The sequence below is a fragment of the Lepidochelys kempii genome, chromosome 7 (genome assembly GCF_965140265.1).
Source record: "Lepidochelys kempii isolate rLepKem1 chromosome 7, rLepKem1.hap2, whole genome shotgun sequence".
Lineage (NCBI taxonomy): Eukaryota > Metazoa > Chordata > Testudines > Cheloniidae > Lepidochelys > Lepidochelys kempii.
Genome location: NC_133262.1, coordinates 86,390,401 through 86,404,062, shown reverse-complemented (window position 1 = coordinate 86,404,062; position 13,662 = coordinate 86,390,401). Strand labels below are relative to the sequence as shown.

Here is a 13,662-nt window from a genome sequence, read left to right as displayed (position 1 = left end):
CATTCACACAGTTTTGGAACCCATGACCCTTGCCTAGCGAGTGCTACTTAGTTGATGGTGAATCCCTCCATCATAACAAAAGGCCACGTACAGTTCCAAGCACAGTTCCCATAATCAGGGTAATAACAATTTATTCTTCCTGCCCCAATAACAGAGACACTGGGGATCCCACAGCAGCCAAAGTGACCATTTGGGCAGCTATGGTCTCATTCTAGGCGTGGTGGGTGTGCCTATGCAAATGAGATCGGCCCCTGAAGTTCTTTTCCACAACTTGCCACACCTCACCACCAGATGTCAGGGTGGAGCTCATCCTGACACTGCTTACATCTATGTATATAAATCTCCCCACTGTATTTTCCACTGAATGCATCTGATGAAGTGAGCTGTAGCTCACGAAAGCTTATGCTCAAATAAATTGGTTCGTCTCTAAGGTGCCACAAGTCCTCCTTTTCTTGTTGTAGATTTCTGTTTGATAAACTACTGTCACTCCTAAAGAATCAAAGACTGATAGCTCTAGCTATTCTTAGGGCAGCTCCTGTGAAACATATTCAATGTAGCCAACTCTGGCAACTGGATTACAGTTCTCGCAATATTTGATGCTTTACTTAAAACCCAAACTCGTATGAGGGGGGAGAGGATCTTGGGGCCCGTGCTGCAGTGAGGCCGGGTGGGAAGGGCTAGGCCCTGTGGGGGAGGGAGGGGTGCCGTGATCGGGGGCGGGGGGGGGACGCGGGTCATGGGGGGGAGCTGCTATCAGGCTGGGGGGGGGGCTCGGGCCCTATGTGAGGGTTGTTGCTGGCACGCCAGGGGGCAGGCCCTGTGTGCGGGGTGCAGCTGTCAGGGTGGGGAGCAGTGAGGTCTCGGCCGTTGGGGCCGTTACCGCCAAATCTCCCGCGTGTGGTTCGGGGCTGGCCCTAGCCGGGCTGCAGCGACGGGGGCACTCACATCTCCAGGGCGCCGGGGGGCACCGGCTTCCGCGTGTATCGCGAGATCATCCTCATCCCTCATCGCGGCTTCTCCGGCCGCCCGGCTCTGCCTCCGGCCGCCATGGCGACGCCCCACCCCCCCCAGCGGAAGCTGCCGCTGGCGCGCGGTGACGACTGGCGCAGCAGGGAGCGCGCCGGCTGGTGAGGGGTGAGCTGAGGCGACTGTAACGGGCCGTGGTGCCGCGGGCAGAGTCCTCGGGGCCCTCCGCGATCGGGCTTCCCACGTTCTCCGGCCTCGTGTGGCGGGCTGGCCTAGGCCGCCCGCACTTCCCTGGGGGCGCGAGGCCGGGCGGTCTAACGCTCGCACTCGCGCGCCGGGGCCCTCGCCAGGCGCTCTGCCCCCGCAGCTCCCCGGGAAGCCGCTGGCCGCGTCAGGGTGTCCGGGCTGGGCGCAGTAGCCGCGGTGGGGTCGGAAGCGGCTGGTGCAGTTTGCGGAGAAGAGGCCGCGGGGCATTAGCCCTGCGCGGTGGAGGGCAGCGGGACCCGCTCCGCTCTGTGGCTGTGATGGTGGAGGTGGGTGACAGGCCAAGTGTTTCTTTCGGGGATGACCCTGATGTGTGTCTGTGGCACCCGTTGCCATGGCTCTGGCTACAGGTTGCCTGACATAGGGCTGAGCTCTCTAGTTCATACTTCTTCTGAGACAACTTTTAAGGTTTCCCTCTGCTGTAGAATTGGTTTGCTCCGTAAAGTAAATAAAGGGTTTTCTTATCCGATGTGACTGGCTGGGGCAATGTAGAAGAGCATCAGGAATGTTTGGAATAGATAACATGGCTGAATATATCATTTTGGAGGGTGGGTTACTTAATATTTACTGGTTTTGAATGGTTGAACCTATTTTTTTTTTTTGAAGGACACCTTTATAAAAGTTCAGAATGGAAGGGGAGCTGAGAGTGGCAACTGCAGAAGATGCCGTGCAGTACCAGCTCTTTCTGATAACTTGTGAACCAGGTGACCCAGACCAACGCAGAGAAGTTCTTCAGCAGTACATTGAGAAGATATTGGTCCAGTTTGCACCCATATTAGTTTCTTATATCTGGCAAAATCAACCTTTTAATCTCAAATATAAACCTGCTAAAGGTAAAACTACTGCATTTGTTTTAATCTGGTAGAGGGTGGGATTTCTACCTGCTTACTACTATGAAAATAAAACATGCTGGTGATATTACTGAGGAATGTCTGTAAATCTTTGGGGCCAAGAGGAGGAAAATCTGAAACTGTTATGAATTTGTTCACTGAAAACTCAGGGTTTTTTTATAGTATTGTTGTTTAACCCCTTTCCTCAAGTGAAAAGTTGCAAATCATTCTCCATATTTTGTTGGGTTGGTACTGCAGTTCTCACTAAGGTTGCCTACTGCTTATCTTGCTTTCTTTGTTTGATATCGCTGTTAACAGAACTACTAGCACAAAACATTCATCATTTCAACTGCTGAGTCATGTTCTCTCCCATTTCTCCCCACCTCCAGTTTTATTACATAGTGCAGCATTTCTCAAACTGGGATCCCCGAGAGTACTCCAGGGTGTCCGTGGGCCCCGCTAATCAACTCCTCCCCCTCCCTCTATCTCCCAGAGCCTACTGAAGCCAACCCAGGAGATTTTAGGTGCTAAAAGTCTGGCAGGGCTAAGGCAGGCTCCTTGCCTGCCCTGGCTCTGTGCCGCTCCCAGAAGTGGCCAATACGTCCCTGTGACCCTGGGCGGGGGGGGTGTGTTTCTGCGTGCTGCCCCTGCCCCAAGCACAGACTCCGGAGCTCCCATTGGCTGGGAACTGTGGTCAATGGGAGCTGTGGGAATGGTGCTTGTGGGCAAGGACAGCAGGTGGAGACCCCGTGGCTGCCCTGCCTGGGAACCGCTGCCAAAGAGATGTGCTGGTTGCTTTTCAGGGGGGTGGGGGGAGCTTGGGAATCCCCGAAAAATTTTATTTCAAAATGAGGGTCCTCGGGTTGCAAAAGTTTGAGAACTGCTGACATAGTGAATAGATTGAAACAACGAGGAGTCCAGTGGCACCTTAAAGACTAACAGGTTTATTTGGGTATTAGTCTTTTAGGTGCCACCGGACTCCTTGTTGTTTTTGTGGATACAGACTAATGCGGCTACCTCTCTGATTGACCATGTTTTACAGACCATTAATAGAGGTGATACTGCTTAACTTCTGTCTTGAATCTTTTTTTAATCCTTCCTCCCAGGAGATATCCCTGCACATATTGGTGGTGTGACTAAATTTGGGGATAATATTGAAGATGAATGGTTTATTGTGTACCTCATACAGCAAATAACAAAGAAGTTTCCAGAATTAGCAGCAAGGTACCTCTAACACATTTTCAGCGTTTTGTGAAACTGTAAATTAAAAGCCTTTTAAGCTCCTTCAATGACAGCTATTGTTGTACTCTAAACCTCACCAGGATAATATTAAATTGCTTTTTCAAAAACACACTTCTGTTGTCAAGATGGGGGGAAATGAAAGACAAATAACTTTTCCTTCTAAAACAGCTTGAAAGTGTTAACTGGAGTCTTACCGTTTACTTCAGTACATGTGGGCTAGATCCCAGGTCTACACTTAAAACCCTGCAAGTTAAGACGCTCCTATGCTGTTGGGAGAGCTTTTCCTGTTGGCGTAGTTAATCCACCTTCTCGAGAGGTAGTGGCTATGTCAATGGGAGAAACTCTCTCATCAACATAACACTGTCTACATGGGGAGTTAGGTCAATATAACTGTGTCATTCGGGTGTGGATTCTTTATACCCTGGAGCAACATACTTATACCGATATAGGTCTATAGCGTAGACCTGGCCACAGTGTTTGTGTCAGACGTCTGAGTTTGTAAAGTATTTATTGAAAATAGAAATCATAGTAGTGGCTTTGTACTAATGGTTTCTTGTCATATAGGAGAAAGTAAGGGAAAAGAGCTTAACAGTTGAGTTGCCCACTGTTAGTACGTTCAGAAAAGTACACAAGTAATTTGTCTCTCCTACTGGTCTTTCTGTAGACTGTTCCTTGAGGGTCCAATTTAGCAAAGTGCGTAATCATGTGCTTAATTTTAAGCACATGCATAGTCCCTTTGAATTTAGTTAAGCATGGTCTTAAGTGCTTTGGTGTACCAGAGCCTGAGGGAGAATACGAATCTCTGTAGTTTGAATTTTAGGTTTACTATATAACAATATCTTCTCGATTTCAAATTTTACTCTCTTCTAGGATAGATGAAATAAAAGTGCCTTTTAGGGTGACCAGAATAAAATATGGTTAGTGCTTGACATTGCAAAATCTGTGTATAGAAATAATATTCCCCCAGTCTTGTTCTTAATTGTGTTTCTATATAAACTGTACTTAAGCATATAGCATGTTTCCAATCTTTTCCTAATACATGGCTCAAAGAAATGAGTCCTATTCTTGTTCATAATACAAATGTGACTAAAAATTCTGCAGACCTGTTAATTTATTTTCAATAAAAGAACTCGTTCAAGTGGAGGAAACATTAGTTGACTTCCAAATAGGAACATGCAAAAAATAATCCTGGAAACCCTATTTAAGGCTGCTACCAAGTAAAAGGGAAAATGCTTTTCCTAAAAGGACCAGGCAGCTGAAACCTTTAACCATGTTTCTATCTTGTTGTAGAGGATTAAGAGGGGAAAAAATCTTTTACAATGAATGTTTAAAAAAAAAAAAAAAAAAAGTGAAGAAGCCCCCTTTCACTGAAGCAATAACGAGTAATTATTTATCATTGTGCTATACAGGACCATGTTTAATATGACACTGATTTCTATTTGATTAGGGTTGATGACAATGATGGTGAGTTCCTGCTGATAGAGGCAGCTGACTTCCTCCCAAAGTGGTTAAAACCTGAAAATAGTACCAATCGGGTAGGTGAAATTGTCATGCAAGCAGGCAGGTAATTCAATGATGTATTGAGTTAATTGCAGTAGCCTTTTACCCCTGCAGACTTAAAATCAAATCCCAGCTTAAGCTGCAAATGAAATTAGTTGACCTGTCTTATTCTCCTACCTCCATCACAAATCTACACTTGTCACATTGTTTGTAAAGGCAGTCTCTGGACTGAACCAAAGTCTTGTGATCAGCTGCTTGATCTCTTTGACCACAGTCTAGCTTTCTTTTCTTCTGTTTTGTTTTTTAATAGCTATGCTTACCACAAAAACTTACTACAGGCTTACCAGTTGAACACGTCCAGTGCAGTTGGACATACTATGTGTTCTAACATCCCATTCGTTTGAATGTTGTTCTCTAGGAAACTCTTGAATTCTGATAGTTCTGAAGTACTTGATCTACCCTTGGTTTATCAGCATGTCTGGGTATCTGAAGGTGCAAATAAGAAGAAAGCCAGATTAATAACCTATACATGTCATCTAAATTTGTTAGTTAGAAATATTCTCTAATAGTTAAGAAGGTGTGATTACCCAGCATGCTTTTTCCTCACAAAATGGTTCTCTCACACAAATCATGCTTAAAATTTCGGTTTGCCTTTAAAGTTACCTGAACTTCTGTATACATAATACCAATATTACATAAACCAGTGTAAATGCTCATGTAGGCTGTGTGTGACACTACTGATACTATGTAATCAGTAAATATAAGTGAGTATCTTGGCAGCAATTAGTTTAAATGGCAGGACAGAATGATACTTATTGGCAGGGTTGTTTCTTCTCCCAAATGCTCTTTATTTGGAAAAAAAACCCAAACCACCACACACACACACAACCCCACACAACCTTCTTTGGATATATAGCGCTATTTTAACTCCCTTACAAGGAGATCAAAAGTGCTTTACAAATGTTCAGCAAGGAGAGAGGAGTGTTCTCTGTTCTACAGATGGGGAAACTGAGACAGAGCGATTACACAGCCAGGCAGTGTCAGTACTGAGATTTGATCCTAAGCCTCCCTGCCTCCTTTCTCTGAGTGAGGAGACCTCAGATAGAAGACCAAGCATGTTATCTGTCCTGTTAAAGAAACTGAAATAAATTAAAAATTCATTTGACTGGACCTGTTGCCGTCAGAATTGTTCTGAATCAATGATTAAGTCCCGAGTCTTTGCTGCACCCAGTGAGACTCTCTGAATAATTACCTCCTTTCCTCAACTTCTGCTTCTTGGATCAATTCTCTTCTCATACTCCTAATTTCTAATGTGTTCTCTGAAGTTTGGATAAATGCAAAAAAGGACATCTAATAGATAAATTCATTAATCTGTATGTGAATATGGATGTTCCTTCTGATGTGCCATTTTGATCCTCTCTAACCATCCCTTCACATGGAGAAAGTTTTTGTAACTACACCTCTACCCCGATATAATGCAACCCGATATAACTTGGTAAAGCAGTGCTCCGGAGGGGCGGGGTTGCACGCTCCGGTGAATCAAAGCAAGTTTGATATAACATATTAAGATTTTTTGGCTCCGGAGGACAGCGTTATATCAGGGTAGAGGTGTATGTATAAATTCACCAGTCATTCATTAATTTAAGACCTGTATGGAACGCTGGCAAAATTTTGCCTAATGAACATGTTACATTTTGTCAGGTTTTTTTCCACCAAGGAGAATTGTGCATCATTCCACAGCCAAAGACTCTTGGAGAGGAGCCTTGGCTACCTGTCACCAATCCAACAATCCTGCAGGCGTTAATGCTATTGTATGCACACCCAGAGGACTTCCTGGCCACAAAATCTATTAGAGCAGCTGTATATAAACGCATCAGTGGGTACGTGGATTATTTTTTCTGATATTCTTTACCAGAATGTTCTGATCCTGAGCTTCTCGGGAACTTACCTCCTGTATCTAAGTATCCATGGTATCTAAACCATTTTCCTGTTAACTACAATGAGGTTACTCCTATCCTGACAAATCTATGCTAATTTCTGTGGCATTCTTATGGTGGGGACCCTAACAACGCTAGTCCCATACACTATATTCTGATCTCAGCACTGACACCTCAGTGGTTCAGGGCTAAATTCCAGGCTTTTACAAAAGGACAACATTATTTCTTCATTCATGACTTCCAGGAAGGCTGACGCAATTTGAGCCTTTCCATAGAAGTGTATGTCTGGATCTCTTCCTGGGCTCTCGGCTGAGAGACAGAAGTAGAATGGCCTTCAGACCATCAACTTGCATTCAGGATTGGCCAGTAAGGGTCACTGGATTGGTGGTAGAAATTCCTTTGCAGAAGTTGACAACCTGGGGCTGAGCAAAATGACTGTAATTTGACTCCTCTGTTTATTACCAAGAAGCTATACAGCTAGCCTGTTTGGCTAGTTGACAATAATGCATTTCCCCAAAACGGGGTGGGGAATGGAATTTCATTGATCTTGGCAAAAGAGCTTGGCTATGCAAGTCTTGTAGAAACATTGTTGACTAGTATTCTAATTTGATTTCAGAGTATTTTAATAATCTGGCATAATGTACATTCTGATATTAAATGACAGAGGAAACAGGCCTATATTAAATGGCTGGTCATGTCTGTAGTATTTTTTGTATTATTGCCTGCCACAGGTATCCTGAGAAAGTCCAGGCCTCCCTTCACCAAGCCCACTGTTACCTTCCAGCAGGCATTGTGGTAGTGTTGAAGCATCGCCCTGCACTGGTTGCTGCAGCAGTCCAGGCCTTTTATCTGCGAGATCCCATTGACTTACAAGCATGTTGCCCTTTCAAAATTTTCTTGCCCAACAAATGTGTAATGACTTCAGTAAGTGATCTTTCTGCCTGTAACTTATTGCCATTCTACTGACTGCTTGATTGATGGATATACTGTTTGTTCCGTAGTCATGTTAGGAAATGTATGGCTTTCAATTTTAAAACAGTATGTTTCAAGTTGCAGTGGGGGAGGTTTAGATTGGATATTAGGAAAAACTTTTTCACTAAGAGGGTGGTGAAACACTGGAATGCGTTACCTAGGGAGGTGGTAGAATCTCCTTCCTTAGAGGTTTTTAAGGTCAGGCTTGACAAAGCCCTGGCTGGGATGATTTAACTGGGAATTGGTCCTGCTTCAAGCAGGGGGTTGGACTAGATGACCTTCTGGGGTCCCTTCCAACCCTGATATTCTATGATTCTATGTTTGCAAATTCATATTTCTTGAGGACAGTCATGAATTTCTGTTTGCTTTAGGAATCTTATGTTTTACTACTATATACTCCAACAGTAACGGGAACTAGATGATTATAGACTATAAAAAGTTTTGTCTCACCCTTTGTTAGGATCTAGATATTCAGGCCTGTCTGCAAAGGCCTGTAGTTTAAGAATTTAGGTGTATTCTTATCACTTGGCTAGTTCTAGAGGTATAAAAGAAAGAATCAAAATCACTGTCTGCTTGTGTAAGGGCCTTCTCTTACTGTGACAGTTTGAGGCCCTGTTCTTAGGCTAAGGCCTGTGGCTAAGCAGCAGAGGCAGCCATAAGCTAGGAAGCAAACAGTCACACCCTCACATTTCAATATGACTAGTTTGGAATAAGGTGCTGTTGGGCTGTTAGGCACTATCAGGACAGGATTGTATTCCTGTCATCTCCAGAGAAAGGGAAGTGCCTAGAAAATGTAAAAGGAAACTTAGTTTGATAGCATCCTGTCTGGCAAGAACTCACTTATCAATAGCTGGGATGTGAAATCCTCACTTCTGTATTGTTTTGTCATTATAGTTCCCACTTTGCTATTGTTTGTCTGTATAATCTCTGCCTGGTTCTGTGATTGTTCTTGTCTGCTGTATAATTAATTTTGCTGGGTGTAAACTAATTAAGGTGGTGGGATATAATTGGGTACATAATCATGTTACAATATGACAGGTTTCAGAGTAACAGCCGTGTTAGTCTGTATTCGCAAAAAGAAAAGGAGTACTTGTGGCACCTTAGAGACTAACCAATTTATTTGAGCATGAGCTTTCGTGAGCTACAGCTCACTTCCTCGGATGCATACCATGGAAACTGCAGCAGACTTTATATATACACAGAGAATATGAAACAATACCTCCTCCCACCCCACTGTCCTGCTGGTAATAGCTTATCTAAAGTGATCATCAGGTGGGCCATTTCCAGCACAAATCCAGGTTTTCTCACCCTCCACCCCCCCCACACAAATTCACTCTCCTGCTGGATGGGCTATCACCAGCAGGAGAGTGAATTTGTGTGGGGGGGAGGAGGGTGAGAAAACCTGGATTTGTGCTGGAAATGGCCCACCTGATGATCACTTTAGATAAGCTATTACCAGCAGGACAGTGGGGTGGGAGGAGGTATTGTTTCATATTCTCTGTGTATATATAAAGTCTGCTGCAGTTTCCATGGTATGCATCCGAGGAAGTGAGCTGTAGCTCACGAAAGCTCATGCTCAAATAAATTGGTTAGTCTCTAAGGTGCCACAAGTACTCCTTTTCTTCATGTTACAATATGTTAGGATTGGTTAGTTAAATTTCAGGAACATGATTGGTTAAGGTATAGCAAAGCAGAAGTCAAGTTTTATTATATAGTCTGCAGTCAATCAGGAAGTAGGGGGGTGGGGGAAATGGGAACAGGGAATGGGGCTGGGGAAACTGGAATCATGTTTGGCTAAGGGCAGGAATGGGAACAGGGACACAGGTGTAAGGCTCTGTGGTGTCAGAGCTGGGAAGGAGGATACTAAGGAAGGAAACTGGAATCATGCTTGCTGGAAGTTCACCCCAATAAACATCGAACTGTTTGCACCTTTGGACTTCGGGTATTGTTGCTTTCTGTTCATGCGAGAAGGACCAGGGAAGTGAGTGGGTGAAGGTTAAAGCACCCTAACACCCTTCCCCAAGACAACCCTAAAATTAGAAAAAGTCTAAATTCCTTTTATCTACTTTTTCTGCCCCAATAACTAGGCGAAACTCCTTTTTCAAATTTTATTGTGCAGGGTGGGTGGTACTCTGCCACTCTTTTTCTTCCTGCCATTGCTCCCAAACCCGTTCCTCACCAGAGTAAGGCCTCTCAGCAACCACCTGATGACTTTATGTATACAATAAGGCCTTGCTGAAGTCATCCAGCTCACAGAAGGAGGATACTGGAATTGTGACATAAAAAATGTGGGCGGGGGGATCACCAATCAAATCACCAGTCTTTAAGTAACATTGTAAGTGTTACTTTTAACAACTGCAGGTGTAAAATAAGATTCAGACAAAAGTATGGCTTTTTATTTAAGTTGGTGCGTCTTCTAGAAAATCATGCTACAATATGTTTATTTGTTTTGATATTTACAGGTCACATTCACTAAATGTTTATATGCACAATTAATGCAGCAGAAGTTTGTTCCAGACAGACGCAGTGGATATACATTGCCTTCTCCTGTACACCATCAATACAAAGCACATGAGCTAGGCATGAAACTGGTAATGTCTTTTTACATGTCTCCTACACTTATGCTTGTTTTTTGTTTTCCCCTCTAGTTCATATTTTTGGGGGTGGTTGAATCATTAAGCGTGCCTCTTTATTTTCCCCTGGCTTGCTTACAGAGAGAACTTGAAGCCAAACAGCAGCTTACGTCCCCAAAAGGATGCTGTATCAGACCGCTGTAGAGGATTGTTTTTACAGATTGGGCACGGGTATTTCTTCCAAGTACTTTCCCTTTAAGCAAATCCATTCCTTTTTCTCAAACTTTACTCTCTCCCTCCCCCCATCTGAATGTAGTTCCCAGCTTTGCTTCTCCCAAGTCATTAAAGAAAAAATTTTCCACTCTTCTTGCAAGAGTCTTATCTGTCCCAGAAAAATAGAAACTCATAACTGGTTACTCGTGCATCTCCTCCACTGGAAGTTGTACCAGAAGGATCCAGATATTCTTACCACCATGTTGTCTTTGTTGAAAAACTAAGTTTTATTCTAGGAAAATGGAAATGAGACCTTTGTGAAGATGAAAGATCTCCTTTGTCCTTGCAGCTCAGGAGAAATAGATGGTCCTCCTCTTGAAGCCTGTCAACGCATCTTAATCACTTGTTAGGGTTGCTACTGAGTGTCATGGGCAGGGATCCTACTTTTTCCACGATAAAAACCTCAAAATTTAAAAAAAAAAAAAAACATAAAAAGCCTTCTTTTTCTGTGATTGAAATGAATTGCTGAACTTTAGTTTCTCTAGCCAGAATATATATGAAGATCAATTGAACACAATATTTTATTGATATATTTACAATTTTTAGGGTGACAGCCCAAGACCTGCCACAAACGGCTGACAGTCCAAGCCCTACCTATTCTCCTGATTATCTGAATTTTTGATTATCCGATCTGGCCCCAGTCCCAATTAGATCAGATAATTGGGGTTCCACTGTATATATTTGTTTCCCCACAAAATGTAAAGAACTAAAGATTCTCTGTTTTTAAAAGAATAAATAAATCCATTTTTTTACCTGCAGCAAATGGATTTCTAGGATCCCTGATCATGGGCCCACCCCCTTGCTATTCTGGAATTTGAGAACTCTGCCTCTGCAGTACTCCCAGGCAGTTATGTCCCAGGAAGCAGGCATCAAATCATTTCTCTCATGACAGAATCTGGAGCTTATCACTACTGAGTTCTTTGTGCAGTCATTTAAAGCAAACTTTAACAAACATGTCATAGTTAAGAGCCTATGTTTCCTGCATCTCTTATATAGGCTCATGGCTTTGAAATATTATGCTCCAAGTGCAACACAGTTTCTCCTGATTCCAAGAGGCAAGTATTAAACACCCCCTTTTGGGCTGGTTTCCTCAACAGCCTGAAGAAAAATAATTATTTCAAGGTAAGGAACTGTCTCTGTCTCTCTTTGTATAACTCAGGAAAAACAAAACCAGCTTTCAAATTTCGGTCAAAATTTACAGCAGATTTTAGATAGAGGCCGAGGAACATAATTCCTCTCATCATGAAAGATAAGCTCATGTCATGGTAGGAACCACTCCTAAATTCTGTATACAGTACCTTTTATTTCCCTTCCCCCACCCCACCAAATAGTTTAGAATAAAATGTCTTTACAAATGAAAAGATATTGTAGGATTTGGGGATGAGCTCCTACCTATCATGAATGAGAGGATAGACTTGAAGGAAGGAAGCCAAAATGACAAGTGCTGTTGCATGCAAGTGCTTTTATTTGTATATATTGAAAACAATAATATGAAATAGTAAATGTATTGGGGAATATTGTTTTGTAATGATTTTGTTTCACAAATCAAATATACTTAAATTCCACACTTGGAATTTAACATCATGCCCATTGATCCCTCTGGTCTCCTGCAGATGATGATTTAAAAAAAAAAATCACCAAAGTCTCTTAATTCTGACCTGTCATTCCTTGGCTTATAGTTTAAGTTGACAAGTCCTAACCTTTTTGGTATGTTTGTAAAATATTATTAAATGCAAAAAAGTACACTCCTGCGACGCCACACTTATGACTGTAAATGCACAAACATCAGGAAATTCATCTATGGTTCTCACAGCATCTGTAACCCTGCCTCTTTTTTGTTATATATTAATATATTCAGTGTGGTATGGTTCCCACGGTACCAAACTTTGCATTTCCTGATTTCTTTGTGTGTAAGATCAACTATATTGCTGCATAACACTTTTTTGGCATGTTTTCTTTTCGTTTTAATTCATGCCCTACTATTAGCAAAACGTATGCCCATTTTCTGCCCTCTACTTTTTGTGAGAGGAAAGTAGTATAATTTACATCATTGTACTAGAGAGACTAGGTGCATGAGGTAATATCTGTGTAATCTCAAAAACTTGTCTCTCTCACCAATAGAAGTTGGTCCAATAATAGATTTACCTCCCCTGCCTTGTATTCTAGGACCAACACTGCTACAGTAACACTACAAACCACCATTGTTATGGTCACTGCTTAATTGCTCTTGTTTACTCTAGGCTGCACTTAGTTGGATTTTTCCTAAAGAGCCAATGTATGCAAACCAATAACTAGGGCCCTACCAAATTCACAGCCCATTTTGGTCAATTTCACCATCATAGAATTTTAAAAATAATTAATTTCATGATTTCAGCTATTTACATCTGAAATGTCATGGTGTTGTAATTGTAGGGGTCCTGACCCATAAAGGAGTTTGTGGGGGGAGATCACAAGGTTATTGTATGGGGGTTGTGATACTGCTACCCTGATTTCTGCTCTGCTGCTGGTGGCAGTGCTGCCTTCGGAGCTGAGCAGCTGGAGAGCAGCGGCTGCTGGCTAGGGAGCCCAGCTCTGAAGGCAGAGCAGCCACTAGTACCAGTGCAGAAGTAAGAATGGCATGCTATGGTATTGCTATCCTTCTGCACTGCTGCCTACAGAGCTGGGCCCTCACTCAGCAGCCGCCACTCTCTGGCCACCCAGTTCTGAAGGCAGCAGCACAGCAGTAAGGGGGGCATGGTATGGCATTGCCACCCTTACTTCGCCAGCAGCAGTGCAGGCGAACTGCCTTCAGAGCTGGGTGCCTGCTTACAGCTGCCACTCTCCAGCCCCCCAGCTCTGAAGGCAGCACAGAAGTAAGGGTAACAATACTGCCACCCCCCCTAAAATAACCTTGTGACACCCCCCACCCCCGAAACTCCCTTTTGGTCAGGACCCCACAGTTTGAGAAACGCTGATCTCCCCTGTGAAATCTGTACAATATAGGGTAAAAGCACACAAAAGATAAGATTTCATGAAGGGAGACCAGATTTCACAGTCCGTAACGCATTTTTCATGGCCATGAATTTGGTAGGGCCCTACCAATAACTAAGCAAGGAAACTGCATTG

At 43.2% G+C, this 13,662-nt stretch overlaps 3 protein-coding genes across 12 annotated transcripts in view; 1 reads left to right on the top strand and 2 right to left on the bottom strand.

Moving 5' to 3' along the window:
* FAM149B1 (family with sequence similarity 149 member B1) overlaps positions 1-1,575 on the bottom strand; it is a 27,362-nt gene extending 25,787 nt beyond the window's left edge. For 2 of the 7 annotated variants that reach the window (XM_073353653.1, XM_073353648.1), the window contains exon 1: positions 946-1,570. In XM_073353653.1, coding sequence (XP_073209754.1) covers positions 946-1,001 — 56 coding nt within the window. In that variant the 5' untranslated portion in view covers positions 1,002-1,570. Of the gene's footprint in view, positions 1-945 lie in introns of all 7 variants that reach the window. The other 5 variants (XM_073353645.1, XM_073353647.1, XM_073353650.1 and 2 more) reach the window with 5 other exon arrangements.
* ECD (ecdysoneless cell cycle regulator) overlaps positions 839-13,662 on the top strand; it is an 18,169-nt gene continuing 5,345 nt past the window's right edge. The window contains exons 1-8 of one of the 4 annotated variants that reach the window (XM_073353656.1): positions 839-1,127; positions 1,837-2,063; positions 3,167-3,284; positions 4,750-4,837; positions 6,504-6,682; positions 7,471-7,663; positions 10,174-10,302; positions 11,554-11,679. In XM_073353656.1, coding sequence (XP_073209757.1) covers positions 1,859-2,063; positions 3,167-3,284; positions 4,750-4,837; positions 6,504-6,682; positions 7,471-7,663; positions 10,174-10,302; positions 11,554-11,679 — 1,038 coding nt within the window. In that variant the 5' untranslated portion in view covers positions 839-1,127; positions 1,837-1,858. Of the gene's footprint in view, positions 1,500-1,836; positions 2,064-3,166; positions 3,285-4,749; positions 4,838-6,503; positions 6,683-7,470; positions 7,664-10,173; positions 10,303-11,553; positions 11,680-13,662 lie in introns of all 4 variants that reach the window. The other 3 variants (XM_073353655.1, XM_073353654.1, XM_073353657.1) reach the window with 3 other exon arrangements.
* Positions 10,108-13,662, bottom strand: part of NUDT13 (nudix hydrolase 13) — a 22,497-nt gene continuing 18,942 nt past the window's right edge. The window contains exon 9 of the mRNA XM_073353660.1: positions 10,108-10,959. Coding sequence (XP_073209761.1) covers positions 10,897-10,959 — 63 coding nt within the window. The 3' untranslated portion in view covers positions 10,108-10,896. The remainder of the gene's footprint in view (positions 10,960-13,662) is intronic.